Source organism: Colletes latitarsis, chromosome 5, assembly GCF_051014445.1.
Source record: "Colletes latitarsis isolate SP2378_abdomen chromosome 5, iyColLati1, whole genome shotgun sequence".
Taxonomy (NCBI): domain Eukaryota; kingdom Metazoa; phylum Arthropoda; class Insecta; order Hymenoptera; family Colletidae; genus Colletes; species Colletes latitarsis.
Genome location: NC_135138.1, coordinates 38,469,329 through 38,492,297, shown reverse-complemented (window position 1 = coordinate 38,492,297; position 22,969 = coordinate 38,469,329). Strand labels below are relative to the sequence as shown.

Sequence of the window (22,969 nt, the reverse complement as noted above, 5' to 3'; positions counted from 1 at the left end):
ACTTTTAAGATGTCCCCAGATCCGTTTAGGAGCTCCCAGAATATTGAAACAGGACAGTTGTATAATGAGTAATATTTTTCGTACAAATATTATTGCGTTCAAGTAAGGCTTATCTAGTAGACAGAACAGTCTCAGATTACTGGTTAGTTCATTAGTGTATAATTGCTTCGGAGAGATCGTTCAACCGATTAATATCGTCGCGGTCTAAAGCTGAATCTGTTAGATAACTCTTACCGATGACTCCGACTATTAGATCCGAGACGAAACACTACTCTTTGTACCAAAAATCATCAGTATTACCAAATCGTAAACAGATCACAAGAGCCAAGAAATTTCATAATTAATTTGTTCGTGTAAATTTTAGGCTTCAAGTCGGGCACATCGGAATCTTCCAGTCATCTTGATACTGTCCCGAAACTAACATAATCTCGAGTGTCTCGAAAGCTTGAACGTTTTAAACGTTTTCAATTTTGCTACTACTTCAAACTGTTTCGCCAGTTTCATGCGTTTACGTAACTTTTGTAAGAAACGGTTCAAAGTCGCGAACGAAGTGGAAAAGATTCGAGACTTTGAAGCTTTCGATGGAGGAAGAGATACCTCGAGATTACAAGCAGCGTGGGATTTAAAACTCTTGGAATGATTGAAAGTCATATTTTCGTAAGTTGTTGGTTCGTTTTAAAAATATATTAATCAAAGATCAAGAGAAAGATCAAGAGGTTTGGATGCATTATAGAGAATATGTTTGCAGCGCTCCCGAAGATAAGTCTGTGAGAACGTTTAGAAGATTCCCAGGGCGATGAAGAGTTTCTTAAGATCGACAATGATATTCGTGTTGCAACGCACGATATGATTCAAAGTCCCACCACTACCTGCGAGCATGAGAGCCGGGTCAAATGGTCCACCCTGCGATAGGGCCTGATCAGAGGTCGAACGCGTCTCGATCGAATCGAGTTTGATTAATAAAAACCGACGTTCGGGAAGCGTGCAATCGGCAATATCCATCACCTAGAGCGCGTACGCTCGCGCGCATACACACACACACACACAGAACACTAGCTTGTGCACGTTCAGATAAGAGTCTCATGTTCGATCTAACGCTTCGACAAACATAAGTCTCCAATTGCGATTGCATCGTAGCGAAACCGAGGAATTATTCGTTGGAGGTTCGCGCAAAGATTCGGGGGGACGGACGCGGCGTTTCGAGAATGCAGCCCGAAATCAGAGAAGCGAACAGATTCTCCGGCGTCGTTCGCCGGTAGCCATGAACGTGCGCAATCGCGAAGAGACCACGGAGATACGCCGGCGTTGGGCAAAAGTTCGCTGATCGACGATTCTCCTCCTTCAGTCGTTCCAGCGACTACCAGTCGAAACTTCCATTACGCGCGCTGCTCGAGGGTCATAATTTTCCTCGGACCACGGGTAGGATCGCCCTTGAAGGACCTCGCGTGAATCGGCCGCTGACCGGTAGCCGACCGTCGATCGTACCCTGTCCACGGACCAGGTGAGACGACCAACCAAACCTATCCACCGGCCGGTTTTTCCTCCTCTGTTTGTCCGCGGTTTCTCGCGACCGAACAGTAACGTTATACATATTCCGAGCAGTTATGCAATCCGATTTTTACGAGCACGATCTGCGGTTTTGTTCCACGCTATTCGGGATGCGTGTGCCAGTCGATACCAGTTATTCGTCGATCGTGCTCGGATGACCGCACGGTGTTCTGGAAAGCGGTAATTCCTAGACGAAATATTTTACCCCTATCGAACGAGGATCGAAAATATTACGTTTGTCGGGTAACTGTATCATTAGATACAGAAATTAATTATGCATTTCAAATATAAAGTTTTTAATTTTTGTCAAAAATTACCGCTCCCTAGACCACTGTGATCCACTGCGAGACACGGTTCGATGGAGTCTCCGATCGCGATACTCTTTCAAGTACTATCGTCTGCAATCGCACAGTGCATCGAGTTCGTAAGTAGAGTTTCTTCCGAATAATTTAATCGACCTTTTACTCGCGACACCAAAGCGTATACTTTGTATTAATATTTCTCCCATTGTACGTTGTGTTTTGTTTGGTCGAAACTCGCGAACAAACCGTTTTGAATTCGAGCGATCGATTTCGATCTACCAACGTTCGTCCCCGTCGACCTAAACAACGGAAAAACAAGTTCTCGCAAAGTTTCCGCGAGCGTAGTTCGTCGCGAGCAGCGCGTGTCGATGCTATCGTCGAACGACCAACGCTTCGGTGAGTCTCGTTTTAATTTATATTCGATATCGTCCGAACCTAATGGACGAAATTCGCTCGAAAAGAAGAAATTGTAACGTTTTGAAATTCGTTAGAGTCGTCTGTCGAAAGATACGGGAAGTCCAGAGGGATTAGAAACGAGGAATAGCCGTCATCATGGAAAACAGGTATAGCTTCATGGTTTTTCGTAAATATTTCGGGAACCGGTAATCTTACGGGGAAAATAGATATAACTAAAATTAAAGGGCGCAACATTTTCTACGGAAAAGGTATCGTTCGTATTATTGATAATTCTAATATTCTACGAGTAAATAAAATTTGCTCAACTTTGTATGTGTGATCCTTGAGGTTGAGAAACAAGATTGTTTGGGTACGGTACGCAACACAACTACATCCGAATTATATCAGTCTGCGTGTCTTGTGTCCACTACCCATTGTTTCTATTTGTGCCGAAATCCAAGCTATACTCTATTCCACGTATGCATACGTGCCAATAACGTGCGACACACCGTTGTAGTTGTAAAATGTCTGAGTTATTCAAAGTGCGAGTAGGATGTTACAATCTCCGTAATAACTATGTTTTTAATACGATCGATGGTTCACGAAATATTAGATAAAATAGGAATAGAGCTGTTTCGGTCCAAAATGGCGACGATTCTTTGATTCCGATCTTGCGGGAGTTTTTATGCGTTTGACAGTACGCCTCGATAGGCTGCAATATTTGTTTATTTGCCGAAATCGGCCCCCTCCCCTCCCTGATCGACTAGGGGGGTGCTTCTGTTTCCGTTGTACGCGTCAAGACGTAATTTTTATTTCGTTACGAGTGTCTCTGAGTCCCGGGGCGGATAACACCGGGTCACGCCTCCTCGATAGCAAAATTATTGCCGCTACTTTTGTTGCTTGTTTGTCGTCGGTCCGCGGCGAACAATTTTTCAGCCGAGGTATCTTGGAATACGAAATTGAAGGAGAATTGTTCGCTCGGACGGCGGTAGATAAACTTGGACGCAAAATGGTGGCCGAACACGCGCTCCGTTCGGGGAGACGCGATTTTCAGTGGAAATTTAACGCGACTCTCGATCGGTGGGGTGACACGCTTCCTACAGACTGACTCACGAATCTCTTAGGATTACACGCGTGTGCCTGTAAGTACTTTCTCGCAGGAATTGTTCGGGAACAAGTAATCTTTCATCTTGTATATTTTTTCGAATTCGTTACGCTTGTACCTGTTGCATCAGATTTCACAGTGTCGATGGGTAAAAATAGAAAAAATGTTTTACGAATTGGCAATGGAAAATTTAAGTTTGCGTTATCAAGCGTAAACCTTTGAATCGAGTAGTGGGTGGATGGATCGTGTCACATTTTGCTAGGACCGTGATCTTTCGATTTCGTCCACATCGTAGCCGGTTAAAACGAAAATGGCGGATAGTTAGTGGACGTCGAAAGGTCTCTTTTTTTATTTGGTCGTTAGAGCGTTGCGTTTTGCAGCGGGAACACTCCATGATGGGAGTTTCTGCGCTTCGGGCGATACGGCGAGGTCATGCCTTCTCGATAGCGAATTATCACCGCCGCATTTCTTATTGTTTATTTATTACCGACTCGTTGCGGCTTAACGGAGAGGGATTTTATTTGCACGAACCCGTCAACGAACTATACGTTCCTCGATGGTACAAAGTCGAAAACGTCGTAGGCAAGGTTGGGGAAAAATGCATCCACGAGACGCGAAACGTTTCCCAGTCCGGCTTGAGAAATATAAATCGAGAAAGTTTCGTTGAAACCTGCCAGGTGATTTTAGCGATGCAAGATCGTTGGAGTTACCAGGTTCTGGAATACGTGGCTCGGCCAATAATAATCTACACCACCTTTTCCTTTATTTTCAGAGTGATCTTGAACATGGAGAATGAAGGATCTCCGTCCGTCGTGAGTGTCGAATCGTATTACCATAAATACCATCCGTTGGGTTTGGTTATCATTATTTAATGTTTTTTCCGTTTTTAAATCGATCAGGCGGGGCCCAAGCCACAGAAAGGTGTAACAGGATGGACGTTCTCGTCCATTCTGGAGTCGGGCGTCGTCACAGCGTCGCAAAGTTTCGTGGGACAGGCGTTGTTCAAACTCGTCGATTCGTTCCTCTGGGTGGTCGAGAAGTCCGCGCAATGGAGTCTACCAGCCCAGGAGATCAACGCCGGTACGTCGACGAACCCTCTCAAATAAACGAATATACATACGTAGAATAAAAGAAACGAAGCGCGATTGGAGAATGAAAGATCGCGTCGTTGATAAAATTCCTGGTCGGTTTTTCTTTGTTTATCGATGCAGAAGAGAACGGAAAAGTATTTGGGAAAATACAGCTGGTAAGGCCGCTGCCTTGGATTCTATTTCTGCCGAGTTTGGTAATGTTGCGTATCGTCAGAGCTGGATTGAACGTGGGCGCCTTCGTCCTGGGCTACCCAAAAATACAATCGAGTGGAGTGGTATGTAATTTTCATCGCGATAAAACCGAACGAGGACATTGGCACTGTATTAAAATTAATTTTCAGGTAAAGTTCGTGCAAAAGAGTCGCAGACGATTAAGAGCGTTGAATTTGAAGGCGGTAAAGTCTGCGAGGCGCAAAATGAGTAACAAGGTAAATCGATGGACTTTTATATGCGTACAGATATTGATATTGAGTGTAGTTGTATCCCGCAAACCGTGTAGTTATGGTTAAATCTTGAGCATGCACCGTCTGTGAAATTCCGCCCCCGCAGTTAACGTTTAGCGTAACCATTCGACATCCTCTCTCCAATTCGGTCAGTCCTTAGACAGTTAATTAAACTTAGCACGATAATAGTCTCGGTGATGGATGTAGGACAAGAGATTGACGATGATCGAGGCCAAGAAGGCCCTGATCAGATCCATCAGATTGACATTGTCGACGCTATCTTGCTTGGACACGTCCAAGTCGTCGCCGTCGCCGTCGCCTCCGCCGACCAAAATTCGCATAACCGGCATGGATCTCGAAACGGTGAGTACAACAGCTTCACGGAAACACGTCGTCTGTAAACCGAGACTCAACGACCAACGGCTGTTTAAGGCCATATAGGTTTTGCGATAAAGTTTGTAAAAAATATATTCGTGTCTTAAAAGTCCTTTTATGTACCGTCCTGTGTCCCTTTGTGTATTAGAAATCATAGTTGTTCGCGCGTCACTGATCAGATTGATGTTTTACCATCATGATCGATGAATTGTTCGACGACTACGATCGTGCTGGGTAATTGCAGGCAGCAACGCCGGACGAAAAATCGACCACGGAATCCGCCGGAAGTCCTATGCACGCGGAGATCAAGCGCAAGTACTCTCAGGTGAGCTCCGACGAGGAAAGCAGCGACGATTCCGAGAACGAAACGCTGCAAGCGAGGCTTGACAAAATCGCGTTGCACGACACTTCGGACAACAGCTCGGACGATTCCGACTTCAACGTAAGTGAAGTCGGCTTAATTGCTACCTCGTTTATTTCGTACGTGTTGAAAGAAAGGGTTCTCTTTGAAACTGTGAGTTTGAAATTCTAGTTTGATGGTAGCTCGATAACCTTTCAGCCCGGCGAATGTGTCACGGATTCGAGCACGTCCAGCAACGAGAACGAGGTGGACAAGAACGTGTCCCTGACCGAAGTGCTGGACGTTCAGAAAGAGTGCGAGGAGATTAAGAACAGTTTCGAAGAGAAGCCCGCGCCGCTTACTCTCGATAAGGTAAAGGCAATATTCGCAGCTGCTTTCTTTTTACATTACACGTACTTCCTGTTAAACGCGGTCACTTCTAAGTAGAGGCGATCGAGCGTAGGTGGTTAGTGCGGAAATGACGAATAAATGATCCAGGTCGAGTCGACGGCAATAGTTTTTAAATGAAATAAAGACTCGTGTCAGGTTTAAAGATTTTAAGAAAAGAAAAACTTTTGGGATTTTAAGTAACGCGTTCCGGACGCTGGTCAAAGTTCACCGGGGGACGATAAGTTGGATCAATCGCGCGTTTCACCGATGAAATTAACAAACATACGAACGATGCTCAATCTCTATCGCGAATTTGAAAAACAAGCGGAGAGAAAAAGGAGTCGCGGGGCGGCCAGCAATAAACGCTCGAGAAATAGTGACACTCGCTTTACCACCGATACGTTACAAGAAAACAATTAGAAGCGATAAACTCGCGTTAATAGCTGTTCGAAGCGCCAAGTTCGGACACATAGTTCATCGCTTCTCGATACGAACGTGTGCGGCGCCGCCGCGTTTATTGCCATACATCGAGGAAAAAAACTGTTCGTTAATTGTCTAATTACGAGAAACAGTGCTGATTACGAACAACCGGATGTAAATATAGGACCGTTCTGTTTACTGGTGGCTCTCGTACTCTTTCCCCTACGATTCACGCGCGGTAACCGTAGTATTTAAACAAAATTTTCAATATTATTTCTTTTCGCTTGGCTATTATTAGCGTCGTATACACCGCTTTATCAGCGTACAATTTACAGACTCGGACGTTCGGAACGCAATTAAAAAGAATGGCTGGTTGTATCCATTATCAATCGATAAACTGTAAAAATAAATCGTATAGTTGAGGCTGTAACACCGCACCGACATGCCTTATAATATATTTACATCGTTCTGGCATACGCGAACCGTTTCTAGATGTAGATACCGATATGCGTTTTATTTTTTTAAACTTTGTCGATTATAACTCTGCTTTATACCAACGGAATATTGTTGTATCTGGTATGCAGAGGATGCTGATTAAAATAAACGGAAGATCGCGTAAAGATTTATATTCCTTCAGTACCGTAAACTACGTCGGCAGGCGTTCAACGATGGACGGCTATATTCGTTGTTGGTTCAACAATGGACGAATATAGTTCTGATGTTGCGTAGCGTTAGAAAGTCGAAACGATCGGAAAGCTGAGATTGGAGCATCGTTTGCGGGACAAGCTAATATATTTGTTGTTTATACAAGTTGCAGGAGGCAATCGCGAAGAGTACGGAGGAGACGGAATCCAGCATCGGTCGCGTGGACAGTTCGGGTGAGTCCATCTACTCGTCAGCGAAGGAATACCACGAGGACGACGATTGGTCATTTTACGTGCCCATCGGCTGCACGAGCGGTTCGCTGGAACAATCCGTTCCCGTCAACCAGATCGTTTCAGCGCGCCGCTCTTTCAGCCGATGAGGTACGATGAATCGTTTGTCACACCTAACATCCGACTGATTAGAATAAAGAAGATTTCCGACAGGAAACGTTTAAAAGTCTCGCAGACTGTTTTACTTCTCGCCGGCCTTGTCCTGACTCACTTATTTTCGAAGGGAAAACGATCGACGTAGTAGAACAATGCACAGTTATTCCTTTAGAATAATAGAATCGCTACTACCGTGATTCTATCTGCGATTCGACAGAATTGTATAACGGGTAAAGTTAAGTGGAATTCATTCTGTCGTTTCGATTTTCGCTAATAAGCATAACAGCATTCGATCGTTATAATAAGCAACGAACGACGCCGATGTCGCGCTAGCCACGCGAAACCGATTGTAATAACGAGGATCGTTTCTATCTTTGTAGAGTCGAAGCTGCAAACAACCAGCCGTACCACCATCGATTTTATCAACGGGGAAGTAAATTCCACTTTGCCACCCATGCCAACAGGTATTTCGCTAAAAAGACTTTGATTTAACACGGTCCCACGTAACTGGGGTACAGATTCGATTCGTGAACAAATGAAACTCTGTCTACGCTTTCGCGAGACTAAAATTTCATCCGCGTCTACTGGTTTTCAAGCGCCAGCACCGACGCCGGAAGTGACGAACGGGGTGGTCACCGAGCACAAGGGGTCGAATCGCAAGTCGAGCAACGCTCCGTCGCAGCCGCGAGGCTTCAACGCGAGGGATCACGCGCCGGGCAATCAGGAGAAAAAGAGCAATTCTCGCAAGAAGCCGGGTCGAAGAGACGCCAAATAGACCGGAGGGTTCTCTCGATCGAAGAAACGAGCAGAGTGAAACGCTTTCGCTCGGTGCACGGTCGTCGACGGTTCCTCGCGTCGCCGGGGGCTTCTGGGTAAAACGAGCCCTCTTGGTCGCGAGTCGTCTTACGAAACGATGCTCCTTCTGGGTACATGTAGCGCGCACGAGGAACAACGTTATCGGTAAGGTTGCAGAGTTTTAATCGAACGGTCAAGATCGAATGTTTTGCGCGATTAGCGTTGTTCGACTACGCTTCCGGAGATACCACTACGTTATCGTCCGTTATCGACCACGATTTCAAACGAACCGTACGCGTTACCGTTTCTCGCAAAAGAAACACTACGAAAAATTGGCACTCTTCGGTCGCCCTTTCTACCACAATCGTCGATACGACTTCTCGAACCGGAAATCGCAAAGCTGTGCCCTCCGTTATTGTATTCGTAAACTCTTTGTTTATTATTATTATCCTGTTGCATGCCCGTGTACTACGAGAAGAAGCCGAAGACATTCGTGTTTCCATAGTGTGCAATTATTCGCGTTCGTTAAATCGGATGTTTAATTTCATATCGTATCAATAATAACTAGCTTTAGATCGGTCTCGATAATTATGTTCACACGCTGTTCCACGCTATTTTTACAAAAAGACATTCACGTTTCCATAGTCTCCGATTATCTGGAAACTTGACGGACATTTTCGTTGCTTTTCCGAGCAAAATCATTCTGATAACGCAATACGATACACCGTTGTTTACTACGTATTATGTTTATAAACTATACGGTAGCAGCTTCCAAGAAGGCGCGATCGTGGATGATTGGAAAAAAATACTACATCTCGCTAGTTTCGCCCAGCCATCTTGTTCATCCCCTTAATTATTTTTTCCATTCCGTTCCATCGTTCGAAACGCGGCGATTCACGAGTATACGAGTGGATGGAAGGAATGGAAATTCGTAAGTTTACTTTATCTCGCGCTTCACGAACGTACGATTATCTCATCGCGCGAGGCCAACTTGTATGGTTATCGCTATAGATGTACAATTAACTTTTACATTAATAAATTATTTAATCTAACGTCTCTTGCGTTACGAAATCCGTCGTCGAACGCAATAACTGCGTACACCACGATGACATAATCGATATACATATTTCGTGTAACCTTCGGTCGAAAGGAAGTTAACTTGTTTTGACTAGAACCGAACGTTTAATTGCGAGTCGACGCGAACGTAATTAGAATTAATTTTTCATTACTCGATTTCGATAACGGAAAGTGTATTAATTGTAACTTTGTAATTAATTTAAGACGCTTGTTAGTAGTAAGTGTTGAACTCGATTTTCTAATTCTGTAATAAATTTCCAGGTCTGGGGTTAGATCTATCAAATCAAACTCGTTATAATAACTCGATTAACTTTGCAAAAGAAAAGAAAAAACAAATTCAAAGTTTGAATTTCTTTTCGTTAGTCTATGGTGTTTCATATGATTATTAAGGAAATTTTAAATATATTAATCAAGTGCTTTGACACTCAAAGTATCTAAGAATTTTAGTAAGACTGCCAAAATAATTATCACGACAAATTTTTAATTTGGTATCCAATCGTCTAAAAAGAAAATGTTGATCTCTGTAGAAAGTTTCACGAATTTGGTCTGACAATGTGTTAATTGACTTCCTCGCGATCACAGACAATTTCCCGTCCAGTTATTTCTACTCTAATCTTCGATTGTTAAGCACGATTCTTTATACTTTATTAAAATATCTTTAAATTACGTGTTAGAAGATATTATTTTCTCAAATTCTAGCCTCACGACACCCTTTATATCGTGATTCGAAGAACGTTGCGCCATTAATCGCGTTTACTTAAAACTTTTCTCGATAGAGAACAATGTTTGAAAAATTCACGGTACGCGCGACAATGTAACAAACCGACGCGACGTTTTATTGTCCACGATGTTAATAATATCGATACGGCGCGTTCGTTCTTGCGAAAAAAATACCCCTTATCGTGAATCACGATAAATAGAGATTACGGCCCATATGCCGTGCGTGTGCTTGATGGACAGATAAGTGCGTTACACTGTCCTAGAAATGGAACGAAAGAAAAGCTTGTAAGTGACCGTTTCACCGATCCTTGTAAACTATTAACATCCTATACTATGCATACAATATGAATTTCTACTTTATTAATCGCGCCGTTCGATTATTATATTCTCAACTTGTGCCATTTAATTAAGTTATTCTTTCGTTTCCGATACCGTGAGACGGACTTTCTGTTCCACATTGACTTTTTTTAATTATAAGAACACCGTTGAACGCAGACATCGATCGAATCGTCCAACAGTTTCAGATTGTAAGGTTTAAACCAACAATCGCAATTTCGCTAAGAAAGATTGTTCGATAACGATAGTCTTCCATAGTAGTTTACGACGTAATTAACAGTCGGGAATGCAGTCATCTCCAAGATCCAACAAAGCACGATGCTCCTCGAGGTAGCTCGAGACGTTACCCTTCTTGCAATTGTACGAATAATCGTTTAGCGTGTGCAGTTTGCCTGAAAAACCGAGTATGCTTATCGGGGATGGTTGCATAATAAATATTGATACGGAAGGAAATGTTTCGCTTTATCAGTGCACTCGTAGCAGACTCTGTTCGGTAGCACTTGTCGGCTAAGCCTGGATACTTCACTTCGAGGGTCTCTTGTCATTAACAAATTGTAAGGTACATCCGACCGTCGAGTAGCAATAATTAGTTGGTTATCAGCCGTGAACTTTCTTTCCACCCTTGACATTTAGACCCGGCGACAGATTGACGTTTGACAACCACGTGCGACTGACAGCTACGAGTGACTCTCCAACTATAGAAATCTGTAAATCACCTCGTCTCGATTATCGTTACTCTTACAGCAAAAGCTGTTGCAAACCAAAGTCTGCAACTTTTCTTATGGATTTCGATAGGGTCGATAGTAATCGAGATGCCATTCTCTTTTAAAAATTCTACGAGAGTCGAACAACAAAGGTTTATTGCGTTCTAAAAAGTAAAACGGAAACAACGCACGGATTTTTAGCGAAAGGCTATCATGATAATTAGGGTTCTACTCTGATTAATTACTGGCGTCCGCGAGTAAGCACGTATAAGCTTGTAACAAAATCTAAATTACCAGATAGCAATAACAGTGACAGCAAACATTGTATATACACGTGCGTATCTATCGAGATCTCGGTGTGTCTGACTAGCATAGAAACATAGATCACCGTCATTGGTCCGAGATACCGTGGAATTGTTACGCGTGAAAGATACGGCGATCTATTACCTCCGTCTTTGTTCTTGTATTTGTATTTTTAAATTTCCTTTAAAAAACCGCGTCGCTCTTGTTTCTCACCATCGACGGTATTTAATTATATAAATGAAACGAAAGTCAACGAGTCGGAAATTTTCTTCGATCGATCTTTGCTCCGTTAGAATTGTTCTTTCGTATTTTTTTAATCAATTTTTGTGCGTTATAATCGCAAGAATCTTCCACCGTAATTTCAATAAATTACTTAATCGGAGATCAGCGAGAATCGGTTTGTTATAAAATTTCTGCCGCCACGGTATATCGAACCTTTTGAAAAGTCGATATCATTTGGGACTGTCTGACGTTACAGTAGTCAAACTAATCTATATAGGGTGTTATCAAACAGATAACGTTGCCGGAGCTCCTATCTGGTAGCCATATTTTTGATACAATATATAGGTGATCGATATATTCTCGTATAGTTCTCAGTAAGTGAGAGTACCTATTACGGATTGGACGAATCGACGATCCTACGCTCTTCGTCGATCATCGATCGTGCCTTCCGCGATCCCGCGTCTTTGAGAAAAATTCCGTTTTCGATATCCGCGGGACCAGACATGCGAAAAATCATCGTTTACGCGTATCGTCGAAAGGATTGAGAAACAACCGCTCGTGGAAGTTGAATTTGTACGGTCGACGAGGAAAAATCGCTTCGAATGAACTCGTCACCAAAGATCAGCCGGTTTCGCGTTTGATAGAGAGCCTAGATCACAGGTAACGACGCGTTTTACGAAGAGAAGGACCCGTGTTTGAAATATGGCAAACGGATACGACGAGTGCTACGACGCGTCCTGGCATGTGTTTCCGCCAGATTACGTGGAGGACGATTACAGGTAAGAGTTTATGGACGAATCGTTTCGTCGCGAGTGGCTAGTTCGGACATAACGATAGAGAAACCCTTTGGTAGAAGTATGGAACGTAATTTCAGTCACCGTGAGTCGTTTCGGCCATGTTGTGCGAGGTGGCGAGGCCCCAGAAAACCCTTGAAAACGAATTTTAGACGGGGGATAGTAGGGGAACGTGGCGGCAGAAAAATGGAATTTTACGTTCATTCATGAACTGGCTTACAATGGAGCAGCGGATCCCGGAGTCATGAATGAACGTAGTACGTCTCGTAGTAGGTGGCTCGACGGGTGGGCTTCGGGGAAGCCTCTTTCAGGGAAGCTTTCTCGAGAAGGCCCCGTCTTCTTTGGCTGCAGTAGCCACGGGGCCAAACGTGACCCAAACTCTGCACGGCTCGTTAAAGACTAGCCACTGCCGTCGTTTAAGAAACATTTAAGAAGTTATTCGACGCACAGACTAGCAACTGCACCTCCATTCACGTTCTCGACCATTCTGTACAGTCCTGCTAAGGTCGTAGAAAGTATTCACCGGTCCTACGAGCTTTTCCCGCTCCCCCGAAATTCAAATTTACAAGTTTATGATTGCCTAAGGATAATGGAGTATTTCTAGAGAATCGAAATTCGAAATTCTATGCCTCGAGATTAGAACCAGCATCGAGCCAAAGAAATTGCGTGGGAGTGTTCGTTTCGCGTTATCGCGTGTATCTAATCGTTGATCACACGGGACGCCAAGTGGGGAAAAAATGGAAAAATAGAAACGATCGCATCGAACGATCAGGACGGATGTAGGTCGCGTGTCGAGATCGAAACGACTTTTTCGTTTCTATCGGAAACGCGATCTCTGTACCGATGCGCCTGGGACATTTTCGCTGGCCTTAATCGAGAGGAGCAAATAGTTTTCTAGTTTCTTTTAGAGCCGTGTTATCGTTTCTAATATCTTGCACCTTCCACGGCCGTTTGCGTGCAAGAATCCAAGTTCCGTGGAATCCGATGGCTCGAGTAACGTACGAGGAGAGAAAAATCGGCAATCGGGAGGAAAATCAACGATACCGTTAACGCCATAGCGATTAGCATATCTGATTAGGCGGATAACACCGGAAACCGGAAGCGAACGTTTAAGAGCCAGTCACGCATATCGGTTAGGCGAATCCTTGGGCATAGAGTGGTACGCCTTGTTACACGGTGCCGGACACACGCGAGAACCGAAAGGGCCGAAGTGCCAACACCTGTTGGTTTCCACCATAAATTTCGGATTAATCGTAAACGCGTTTCTACCTGCGAGCTCGAACCGAGAACCACCGATGCCGGAGAATAGTTACAACGAACGTTACAGGCTCGGGGAATCGAATATTCACAAATGGTAAAACCGATAGACGAAAGCTGTGGCCCTGATTGTAAAATCGTGGATGCAAACGATCCATCTTGGAATTTCCTTACGGTAGAATTCGTTTATTAATAAATCCAGACACCGTCTTTCTTGCTTCGGAATTTCGATGTTGGTTAGAACGGGGAGCAACGGCTCTCGAGCGGCCACTTGATGTTTCAGTTCGTTTTTCGAAGATTCAGGTGTCGAGGGTGAAACGTGCCGCCGTGAATGGAGTGGAATCCATTTACGAGTTATTTCGCCTATCCCCCATTACCATTACAATATCGGTACCTGTCGGTCAAACACCTGAGGCTCCCGTGGTCCGTATTTATTGCCGCTACGTGCCGGCGCAACATTTGTCGAAAAATTTCCTGTCCTCGGGTCCTTACCGTCCAGGTCCACGGATACGGGGACCTTCGTCTTGAATGGGATGGCCGCGTCGCTGCGAGTGGGGAATCTGAATGTTCAACAAGCTCGAGTGCCACTAGACTTTGACTATCGAAACCGGCCAACCTCGAGTGGAGAGTCGAGTGGACCTTACACCGGGGACTGGACAAATTTTTAAGCACCGGTGCTCCTTGTTCCCTGGACAATTATCGTTAAAGGTGTCCCCCCAACGAAAACTTCTAGCTATCGAGCCACAGAGAACTCTAACAAAATTCTAAAGATTTATTTCATCGATATGAAATATACTTTTTCGCTATTTAACGCATAATTAACGATTCGTCGGTGCCCCCCTGTTAAAGTCTTTGCAAGAGGACAGACGATTCGAGCCCGAAATCCAGATAATCCCGGCTGGCTGATTAACTCGGAACAGTTAACGCGTTTTAAACTCGTTGTTAGAGAGTCCGAGATAAACCAGAAAAGCCAGATCGGCTGGACTTGGAGTTAATCCACTGTTTGAAGGGACGAGGGACGTCTCTTTCGGCAAGAGGGAAAAGTAAGTACTCGACCCGGGCAGCTGGTAAAGCAATTAGACCCAACACTGGCGGCAATAAAACACCAACGATTTAAAAACGGCGTCGGAAAATTGCTAGTCGCTCGTATCGAGGAAAGTTTTTCGAGTGGAGAGCTCGTCTAAATTTTCATCGAGACGAAAAACACGCGAAAGAAGAACCGGCGCCGGCGATGGCGTTCTCGTTTCCGCGTCGCGACGGTTCTAACTCGGTTAGAATCGAATTCAACGAGACGCTCTCGTAATTTTTCCCCGGACGAGTTCTCCACTCGTCGACCGTCCTGGAAACTCCAAGCGTCGGCGGGCGAAAACAGGGAGAAAAAGAACTCAGCCGAGAGAAGTTGGAGCTCCCGGGGCAATCGAGCAACATTTGCCAGGATCCCACGACTGTTTGGCGATAGCTGTGCCAACTTGTTTCGAGCACGCAACCCAATTTGTCTGCGTCTCATTGTTTTACCGGCGGACCTCGCCGTGCAATCGTCGTGCTTTCCTCGCCGACTGAAAATGTCGAGGGGATCGTGCCACGAATTATTACGGCCCCTCGACGATCGAGTGCCGGGCTCCCTTGGACGCTTTTCTCCTCGAAAATTCCAGACACTATCCATTTTCTGGCTACGGAAGTCGCTCGAAATACCAGTTCCATCTCTCTGGCATTTTTCTATCGCGTTCCGCCAAAAATTCAGTCGTCGAATCGTTTTTTCTTTCGCCCAAGGGAAAAGAGACGTTCCTAATTTCACGTGGAAATCTGCTTCCGCGTTATAAATCCCGGAGGAGTCGCGAGAAAAAGTCAGGAAGGTCAGGTCCGCCCTCTTCCGAACTTTTCGACTTTTTCGCCGGGCCAGGGAACGTACAAAGGCCGCGATGAATAAACCGGAAACCCGGTCCATCGTCGCTCCTGTCCGTTACCTGTTCCTCGTGCTCCTCTGACTGTCCTGGCGACCATTTACCTCGTCGGATCCGCGGGTCTATTGTGTCTCGGTTCAATTTAATAGGGCACGATTCGTCCTAGTTTTCGAGTGGGATCCATTTGTCAGAACCTAAGCGATCGTGGTCTCGTATTCGAGATTTATCGACGAGCTTCGATAGCTTAGAATTGGCCCCTATGCGCGTTACATAATAACGCTGTAAATCTTGTGCCACCGGTTTTTTAGTCGCCCTGTATCTGCGTTCAGGTTCGAATGTTTTGGTTCGGAATGACCTGGCAAAATATAGAAGATCGAACGCCTCCTGATAGTGTATATCTCTGTTAAGTAGTACTTACGGTCGCGTACTTGGTATCAAGTCTAAACGTTTATCTCGATAAGGGATGGGAATAGATTCGTGCTGGGTGGACGTAATATTTTTCTGAAAATCGAGGCCACCTTTTAGTCGATAGTTAGCTAGATAGAAGATGGATACGAACGCGGAATAACGCTAATCTCGATAGAACGACGATGGAGAATCTGGTTGGCGTTCGCTCAACGTTCTAGTTTATTTACGATCGAGCCAACCCTCGAACAAACTGCGAATTTCTATTCTTATGCGAGTATATACATATGTTTTCCTTTGTTTATTTATTCGTTCGAGAAGATGGACAGGCTATATTATTATTAACCTCGGTTTCGAGCCACCTGTACGCAAGATTAATTTAATTCGCGAAACGGTTGGTGCGCGAATCGTGCAACGATCGCGACGACGTCCGAGAACGCTTTTAACCCAGTTCCTAGTATCGATAGATCTCGGTTGCGAAGGGGCGGGAGGGTGGAGAGAGTGGCCTAAAATTGGCGGAAGAGGCAGGAGGGAAAAAATCGAAATGACACAGTAAAAGCACCGCTAATGCTCTTTCGCATTAACACTCGACGTAAAGTATGCTCTCGGTGTAAAAAGCACTGATCGATAGAGCCAGCCGATTGGTCGGTCCGCCGTGAGGGTTGAAATCAACCCCCGAAACGGTCGCCGTGCTCCCATTGGTCGAACGCAAGCTCCACCCCGTGGAAACACGCAACGGTTCGAGTCGATCCTCCACCGCGATTCGCGTCTCGATAAATTCCTATTCACCCTTCTGCTACGCTGCACTCTCGAATCCAAGTAGATCCGCCGTCGTAATAGCTTTCAGGTTTGGACTCTAAACATCGCTATAATTATTAAATTTCACGACCCTCGAACACCGAAGCCTCGTAGCAACGAAATGTCCGGTTTCTCGTTTGCGTTTAGCGACCCTGTTCCGCGAATAGGTAGCTTTATGGTAAAAAAAGTAACTTTTGGAAAGGATAGTACGTCCGGGGAAGCCGGTTACGATCGAAACTGATTCCGAAGGGATGACGACTGGCGTCGCGGAAATTTTCGTCGGTGGATCGTCGAGGAGTGCCAGCCAGCCAGGGTGCACCCGAGAGGGGTGGACTGTCGCTTGGGTCGGCCGCGAGGGGTGAGCTCGGAATCTCCGCCCCTGCGAAGATCCGCCCTCGGATTCGAGGGTGCTTGACGGGCGAAACTGCGCGGAGGTAGGGAACACTAGCCGTCAAGTGCTCGTCGAGGACACTCAAAAAGTACAAGGAGAGCCCTTCAGCCTCTGGGAAAAGGACTCCAGGCGTCTGTCGGACCCGGGCGTCGTCGGTTCGTCGCGAAGAATTCGGTCAGTCGCGAGCGACCTTTCCACCCTTCGGACGTTGACCAGGATCCTCCGAGCGCCGCCGCCATCGCCGTCGACCGGAACGTTTCGTTTCGCGATTACATTCGCGGGTGTACGATGAACCCGGGGGAACCGTTCCGTGGGCCGGAAAGGGATGTGCGCGAGTGAGGGTTGAAATCACGGGAGTTCGGTAGCCCAGAGTGACGGTGTTTGGGGAAAAGTGACCACGCACGGGGCAGAATAGAAAGGGACGAAAGTGGACGAGTGAAAAGTAAACAGAAGGTACGAGAGAGATATAGAGAGCAGACGCTAAGACAGAGGGGTAGAAAGAAAGATAAAACAGAGTGAGAGAGAACTCGAGGGAGAGAATTAAAGAGGAACTATATTCGGGTTCGAGCGAACCAACGAGGACGTTTCCTAACATGTACCGACGCCGCTAAACATCTCTTCGAGACCCCTTTCAAAATGGCGGACAAGAATAAGATTCTGCCGTGGTCGCTGCTATCCTATCCGACCAGTCTCTTGAATCACGTCTGGTACAGCCACCTTGCTTTCAATAATAGGTAAACGAACCATCAAAACCGTCTATCACGCGTAACAAAGCTTCTTACTCGATCGCCCCTCTATCGAAACTCTTTCGCGAACGAGCACGATTAAGTAGTAGATCTAACAACTAATCGCAGTAGATGGTAGCTTAAGTGCTAGTAGACTAAAGGAAAGCACGACGCGATGGGGAACGAACCTTGCAAAGTTTCGGACGGGTCGCCAATCGCAAACTTTTCTTATCTCTAAAAACTCCTCACGATTATTCTTTTAATTCGCTCCCAATATAATGTACTCTTCCCTTCCCGGCTAGACGTAGCCAAAATATGTTTCATCTCACGGTTCTTTTGAAAAGGGTTGTAAAAACGGTGTGAAAATGGGTTCGAGATAGGATGAAAACGAAACGAAAAGTTGTTGGGGTGTCTCTCGATAATTCCATCGATAAATCAGCCGTCGCGTAATCTCATCGAGATCTTGATGGCCCTCGAATTCTTGCACGTGGCTTCGGCGACATGTATCGCGGCTTATCGAAACGCGTTTCCTCTCGATTTTTACGTCGATCGGATCTGCGTACGTTCGTATCTCACAAAGAAAAACAGAAGCGACCGTACATCGAACGCACGATGATTTAATTACACGTTGGAATCGCTGGTGATTTCAATGCCGACGATTTAAGAATTAACGCATGACAGACGAGCTTGGATCGCGTTAAACAAACTACTTATGGTCTTGAAATGCGATCGTTCGAGGTACTACTTTGGTTAAACTTTCGTTAAACGTTTCAGTTATCGTTCGTTTCCCGCCGGAAGCCTCCAAATAGGACGACCCTTCGTAACTTTTTTCATTAAAATCTTTCTCGCGTATAGCCAAGGAACATTGGCTACGCTAAACGATTTTTTCGGACGATAACTTTCCCACACTTTGCTTGAAAGAGAAGAATCCCTCGCAGTAGCAGTATTCTCTTCCATTTCTTGAACTACGTTGGAGCGTGTGTCGATCTTTCGAGATCGAGGGTCGATCGAAGAAATGCGGAGGAATCGCAGAAAGGGCTTTCATGGAGGAACGTGGCCGAACGTGCCGCGATAATAGGTCGTTTGGCTTAAACTGCTAGGTCCGAAATTCGCTTCTGTGCCCGGACAGGTTGTTTGGTAGAAAAACTGCAGGTATCCTTCTAGCGGCCTGCCCTTTGACGGAAAAGACGCGTCTAATCTGGTCTTAAAGGTCCGGCTGGCTTCTTGACGCTCGTCACGGCGCGACGTCTCCAAACTTTCGGAAATTGGATTGATTCGTTCGAAACCACCCCTTCCGACCGCAACTTCTCGACTCGCGAATGTCCGGTGCAACCCTTCCGGGTCCTGAAAAACCAACAGCCGTTCGTCTACGTGCGGAACAAAATTTAATTTCGTCTCCTCCGACGAACTCGTACAATTTCCTCGTCGGCGATTCAAAGTTCGTTTACGTTTGCAAATTACTCGTACTATATTTTCGTAGTTTGCTTAACGAGTAATAAAGCCAGTATCTTCGCCGAGTTCCGTTCGTTATATTCTCGACGTTTCGCTGTTGCAGAATATTGGAGAGCATAAAAATGCCCAGGACGAGTTTCCACATCCACGACATCCTGCAGCTCGACGCTAAACCGTCCCAGGAGGAAACGGAGGTCCAAGGTAATTGCAAATGAGTAGCCTTTGACGGTTATCGTTATTATTCATTTATTAACGGAAAGAAAAAAAATCCCTTGGTACAAAAGATATTACGGCAGAGGGTGGACCAGGATCGATAGACGTCTGACCGTTTCTTGTTCGATTCTCGGTTACAGGGAGTACCACGGTCCTTCCAACGGCAAACGATGTTCCGTCGGCCTATCAGCAGTTCTTCGAGCACACGACGGCCATGTTGCAACCCGCGTTGTACGCGAATCTGAACAGAGGGACCCTTCCACCCCCGCCGCCAGGGCTCCTAGGATGGCCGGCTGGTCCAACGTTACCCACGACCCTGCCCCAGCCTCTGGAAGAACTAAACGGTGAGAAATTAAATATCTCCTCTATCTATGAATAATTTTTACGAAAGAAGCCATATTTCTACAAACCATGATAGAATTTGCGAAAGCTCGCGGTCCGCTAGACTCGCTCAAATATACGTTGATGAGGAAGCATGGTGGGAGGACACCTCGAAACCCTTATTTATTTAACACCCTACAATTGGTCCGCGTCGGCTAAGCAGGATCTAATGGTCCTATAAAAGGTCCTTGTAGCTGCTACTCGGCGATTGGCCCGTACCGGGGGACAGATGTCCTTTCGAGGACAGATGCGTGTTGCCTCGTGGGTCCTCGATGAATTGGAATCGTCACGCCCAAAAAATCCACCGGTAGCCTATCGGCTCTGTTCCTCTTCTTCCTTATCTCCTCTTTTTCTCGCCTCTTCGTGAACCGAGAAATCGGGGACCGGACACGGACGCGATCTTCGCCCCTATTTACGCGTGAAAAGGGTGTCCTGAATCGCGGTCGCTCAATCCGTACACCCAGGGAATTCGTTCCGATTTATCGCCGGGCCCTGCAAACGAGTAGGAGAAATTTAACACACTCGTACGAGTTAAAGATATGTGGGTACAAACGAAGCTTCGATCTCCTTCGAAGACGCGAAACTAACCGTGGCGGGTGTCTAATTGAAATCACGACTGCGAGTAGAGTCTAATCTCCCATGAAAATGATACAGTCGATCCCATGGGGTGCAGCAGGCCGCGTCGGTATCAACCAGGCTTTATATTGCTTCACACCCTCCCCAAGCGAGCTTAGGGACCGCTCACAAAAGCGTATTGTGTGCTCGCCGAAGCAGGGATTCGTCGTTGTACATTAAATTAGCGTGTCTCTCGGCCACCGTGGTATTTGCCACTTTACTCCCAGGCTAATCAAAATATTGTTAGATTAAACCGCGTACACGTTCGACGGAATATTTTACGAATCTAGAATTTCATTCGTTACATCAAACTATCCTCCTGGATTGTTACATGAAACTAAACTGGTGACTATCGATTAACGATAATTCCGATGTTCGATTGGATCGTTAACTCGATGAGCACCGTTTAGAAGCTGGACTCGTTAAGAGAATGGAACGAGGGCGAACTGCAGCTGCATTTTTTAGCACCTTTCGACGCCTAACGCTGATTGCAGGCAGATGCAAGCCGCTATCGATTTCTTGAGTCTTCCTAGCAAACGCTCGCTCGTCGTTCCTAACACGCACTGTCCGAAACAATTCTAAACAACTTGCTACAACTAATCGAACATCAAGAACGAAATGTCCTGCGAGCAATTAATTTACGTGGCACGTTGAGGCTTTCTACAGGAGTCTACTGTCTATTGATTCGATCCTTAAAGACATTTAAAGAAACAAGAGTGGCTTTCCGATCAAACGTTGTCCATCCTTCGTAAGAAAGCCGCCAAATCGTCGAATAACCAAGGCGTTCTACCAATTCCAGTGCTCCAGCAGCCAGACTCGACCAGCCCAGCGATCTCCGACCTGTCCTTTGCCCCGAAGCAGGAGAACAGCCACGAGTGCAAAGAGGAGGAATCGGCCGACTTCGAAGACGAGCAGCAAACGAACGACACCCAGCCTCACGAGACAGAGCACAAGAAGAGGAAACGACGAGTGCTCTTCTCCAAGGCGCAAACCTTCGAGCTGGAAAGACGTTTCCGTCAGCAGAGATACCTCAGCGCCCCGGAGAGGGAGCATCTGGCTTCGATAATCCGGTTGACGCCCACGCAGGTCAAGATCTGGTTCCAGAATCACAGGTACAAGACGAAGAGGGCGGCCACCGAGAGGGTGGAAGCCAGCGGGAGCGGATGTTCGCCTAGAAGAGTCGCCGTTCCGTTGCTGATAAAGGACGGAAAGCCTTGTCAGTCGAAACTGATGGAACCGTCCGCTTATCCCAGCACCGGGCAGGTCCCCATGCCGCCATACATGCAGAAACCTTACTGGTGGTAAGAGGAACCACGAACTCTTTTGTGAACGCGTCTTTGTGAACAATCTTAGCCCCTTGGATACGGTGTACTTGAAGTAGGACTCTTGATGGGGGGGATTGGTGAATAAATGTTTCAGTGGTTGACTGGCTGGAAGTTCAACTTGGAAAAACTTTGATAGAAAATTTGCGAATTCGCGAGTGAACAGATTGGACAGAATTGTGATTTGGTTTACGATTTTGGCGATTAGATATTGCTGGTGAGAACTGTGAAATCTATCTGGGACTATGTTTCGATCGAAGTAGATCAGGAATAGTGGATAGCAACTGGAAGCTATGGGGATCGCTCGACATTTTGTAAGAAATCGAACGTCTGAATCGAAGTTGGCCAGATTAATGGTAACAGCGATAGGAATTAATTCTCTTCCCAAATAACATTCGTCGCTGGTCCTTGTAAGAATCCCACCTGCAAAGAGACGAAGAGACGATCCAAAGACACCGTTGCATTGAACGATTGGACGCACTGTCGGTCGAAACTCTGGACGTTTGCTCGTCGACGACCAATCCATCGAGGTGTTTTAACGAACGGAGGCACGAGGGAAGCTTCTCTGCGAGTAAAAGTGCCGCCGGAAACAGCCGACAAGCATTAGGAAGTAAATTCGAGTCGCGTCGCGCGGAAGCGCACGCGATTTCGTGCAAAACCAAAGATAGCTCGCGATCGATGGACGTTGTTTGGAACGCGATCGCGGCGAGAAAGTGATCTAGCGCAAATAAATAGATAAGTAAACGAGATACTATACGTAGAATCGTTAGGTGAATCCACTGTTCGGGAAAGCTCTTCCGTTTCTCTTTCTTTCTTTTCTTTGTACCAGAGGTCACGTGTAGCGTGGGCGTTAGTCGGTGTAGCGTGTGTTACGAATCGTCGCGTTCATACTTGACGATATTAAACAAATTTCAGGTTAAGGAATCATTCGTTGTTCGATCTATCGGGATAGATCATATCGATAACGAGTTTTAGACGATTCCCTCGTTGCTTCGATCGTTCGTCACAATTTTCATTTCACGTTCAACGTCCAGTGTGCAAGGAAATTTATGTTCGGTTCACTATTTAATAGTACAAAATATCAGCAGCTCGTTTTACGTGTCGAACAACGAAGGAA

The 22,969-nt window shown here is 45.8% G+C and overlaps 2 protein-coding genes across 9 annotated transcripts; both read left to right on the top strand.

The window, feature by feature from the left end:
- The first annotated feature begins 1,163 nt into the window (after positions 1-1,163).
- LOC143341838 (uncharacterized) lies at positions 1,164-9,989 on the top strand. Of its 7 annotated transcripts, XM_076765124.1 has the most exons (13): positions 1,709-1,728; positions 1,876-2,246; positions 2,342-2,413; positions 4,124-4,163; positions 4,251-4,431; positions 4,563-4,717; positions 4,784-4,870; positions 5,093-5,248; positions 5,505-5,702; positions 5,820-5,972; positions 7,222-7,288; positions 7,822-7,905; positions 8,038-9,989. In XM_076765124.1, exons 3-13 carry the CDS (start codon positions 2,403-2,405, stop codon positions 8,214-8,216), a joined length of 1,311 nt encoding a protein of 436 aa, XP_076621239.1. In that variant the 5' UTR covers positions 1,709-1,728; positions 1,876-2,246; positions 2,342-2,402; the 3' UTR covers positions 8,217-9,989. The 7 variants fall into 7 exon arrangements, with proteins under 7 accessions (XP_076621243.1, XP_076621238.1, XP_076621242.1 ...); XM_076765123.1 differs by lacking the exon at positions 2,342-2,413 and having other exon boundaries at positions 1,693-1,981; positions 2,170-2,246; positions 7,228-7,288; XM_076765122.1 differs by lacking the exons at positions 1,709-1,728; positions 2,342-2,413 and having other exon boundaries at positions 1,967-1,981; positions 2,170-2,246.
- A 2,117-nt stretch (positions 9,990-12,106) lies between these two features.
- LOC143341781 (uncharacterized) lies at positions 12,107-22,028 on the top strand. Of its 2 annotated transcripts, none has more exons than XM_076764987.1 (4): positions 12,107-12,377; positions 19,425-19,522; positions 19,675-19,878; positions 21,330-22,028. In XM_076764987.1, the coding sequence occupies exons 1-4, from the start codon at positions 12,301-12,303 to the stop codon at positions 21,833-21,835; spliced, it is 885 nt and encodes a 294-aa protein (XP_076621102.1). In that variant the 5' UTR covers positions 12,107-12,300; the 3' UTR covers positions 21,836-22,028. The 2 variants fall into 2 exon arrangements, with proteins under 2 accessions (XP_076621102.1, XP_076621101.1); XM_076764986.1 differs by lacking the exon at positions 12,107-12,377 and adding an exon at positions 17,427-17,878.
- The last annotated feature ends 941 nt before the right edge of the window (positions 22,029-22,969 follow it).